At 36.0% G+C, this 2,273-nt stretch overlaps 1 protein-coding gene across 3 annotated transcripts in view; it reads right to left on the reverse strand.

Moving 5' to 3' along the window:
- The window catches only part of LOC109836534 (coatomer subunit zeta-2-like), a 3,465-nt gene continuing 1,443 nt past the window's right edge, over window positions 252-2,273 (reverse strand). For all 3 annotated transcript variants that reach the window (XM_020404446.1, XM_020404447.1, XM_020404448.1), the window contains exons 4-7: window positions 2,030-2,177; window positions 1,879-1,956; window positions 720-804; window positions 252-622 (exon numbers count right to left, since the gene is read on the reverse strand). In XM_020404446.1, the coding sequence (XP_020260035.1) occupies window positions 563-622; window positions 720-804; window positions 1,879-1,956; window positions 2,030-2,177 (371 nt within the window). In that variant the 3' untranslated portion in view covers window positions 252-562. The remainder of the gene's footprint in view (window positions 623-719; window positions 805-1,878; window positions 1,957-2,029; window positions 2,178-2,273) is intronic.

A 2,273-nucleotide genomic window follows, 5' to 3' on the forward strand; every position in this document is an offset into this window, starting at 1 on the left:
AAACTGCTGATATGTGCAACACACTGTATGATAAACGTTAGAACCAACAATAACTATTGCGCAAGAGCTTGCAAGGCCTGATTTCCAAGATGAATAATCTATCTATTTAGGGGTTTGCAGAGCCACTGCCAACAATATAAATCAACAGACAGGACCAAATCAAATTGATATGATCTACGATTTCATTGCCAGCTCGAGAGAAACAAAACTTTCAGCATTTTAAAAGACAAGGAACCAATAGAGTACAACAATTTCTGTAAAAGTAGGGCATCCCTTCATCAATATCACCATTTGATAACAATGTTTCATAATCCTATTGAATTTCTGCCGAGGATTCGCACAAATCACCATATGTCCAACTAACCATCTGACTCGCAATATAATTATATCCCCTTTATTAATCTAAGCCAGATACAATAGTTTGAATAAGAAAAAAGTTACAACTGATCCAACAAAAGAAAACGTATCAGACTCATAATCAATACTCAAAATGAATGGCAAAGATGAGAAGAATGCCATTGTTGGAATCCAAGGTAAGCAAAACCAGAATGTCACTACAAAATCATTGCAGGAAAGATCTTGTAAAGTGTTCCCTTGCTGTAGCCAATGCTTGAGAAATGTTCTGAAGAAAGGAGAAAATAATAAAAAAACCCGTCAAAAGAATTAAAACTAGAATTCATGAACTTGAAAAGGTAAGGAACCTAGGTAAGAAATTTCACCTGCTCAGAGAAGACCACAGAACTATCAGCAGCATTAGTTGCAACCTTTCCAGCAATGGCACTCCCATCGGTTTCCAAGATGATCCTGCATTGAGACAAAGTAAAGAATGTGAAGGGTTTTCAAAAAGAAAACAGACCAACAAAGTTTTATTGGCATTTGCTCACAAATTATCAACCTTCTTTTTATTTTATTCTATCAACAGTGGGGGAAAAAAGATAAAATAAAACAAAAAGAAAAACAAAAGGAAATGGATGATTTAATATGCAAGCAAAGTTTTAACGACTAGACATCCTTATGACCGCCAATACATCAATAGTTGACAAAGATCAGCCATCCCAGTCACAATAATTTGATTCTCCTTTTCAGTAGAAGAATTGACCAAAGTTCCAATTAACTAGTTTTCTTATCATTAAGAATCACGTCCTAATTACATGACACTGTACCAAATGTCTAGCACTTTCGATGTAGTAAACTTTTAATTCCACCCTGTGAAATGGTTGAAGTAGGGCAATAGGAGGTCCATGATTCAACTTAGGATACAGCCTTTCTTAACTAAAAGAAGAAACAAGATAAGCACACAAGGAATTCCCTCATAACCATGCAGCAACATCAAAATGCCTAGCATTAGCCTATAATTCTGGAACGTAAGACCTCCACTAAAATCATTTGTGAGTACTAAGATTTGCATGCCACCATGATCGAGCTATTTAATGCAGCAAACACAAAGAAAAGAAATGCTAATTATAGAGTAATGTGTGATGTTGGTGTTGTTCGGTCAGAGTCGTTTACGGCACACTAGAAGATTTGACCAAGGAGTTACTGAGCCAACACCAAACAGTTTAAACTTGCAGATGCATTAAGGGATGCACCATATGCAACAAAAAATGATTGCATTGATCACAGACCTTGTCGCCATCATGCACATCAATGACAAAATATATTTACTCTTCTAGCAAAGATGTTGTTAGATGAAAATATGAAAACATTTTAAGGCTTGTAGTGAACATAATCAGTTTCAGGAATTTAATCATCCTACTTATAAGTTTTAACTAATTTTTGTCATGGAGAAGTTTCAAGCATCAATTGCTTGAAGTTAGTCATGAGAAGTCTCAAGCATCAATTACTCAAAATAACATGAAAGGGAAAAAGAAAACATACCCTCCGTCAACAATTTCATCAATGCAAAGTAGAATCAGGTCCAAGTTCTCCAGAGCAGTCCTCTTTTCCACGTCATTCCTGGTAGAAAGAAACTCATCATCAGGCAATTAAACAAAGGGTAGAAAGAGATACAAGAGAAATAGCAATAGACCTGAGGAGATTAACAACAGCATCATAGAAGCCTTGAAGCACTGTTGCTAAGATGAGTTCATTTTCATCATCTCCGGCAGTGACAAAAAAGTGCAGGTCCTGGACAAATTTATAGACTACAATGTATCCATCGAACATTGCAATCTCGGCTGCAGTTGAGGAAAGGTAAAGTCATGGTGAGCTAAAAGAATTTTCCCAACTTCCTTATGAAAATGAAACTTAATGATCCAAGCAGACGTAGGAAA

The sequence above is a fragment of the Asparagus officinalis genome, chromosome 4, assembly GCF_001876935.1.
Source record: "Asparagus officinalis chromosome 4, Aspof.V1, whole genome shotgun sequence".
NCBI lineage: Eukaryota > Viridiplantae > Streptophyta > Magnoliopsida > Asparagales > Asparagaceae > Asparagus > Asparagus officinalis.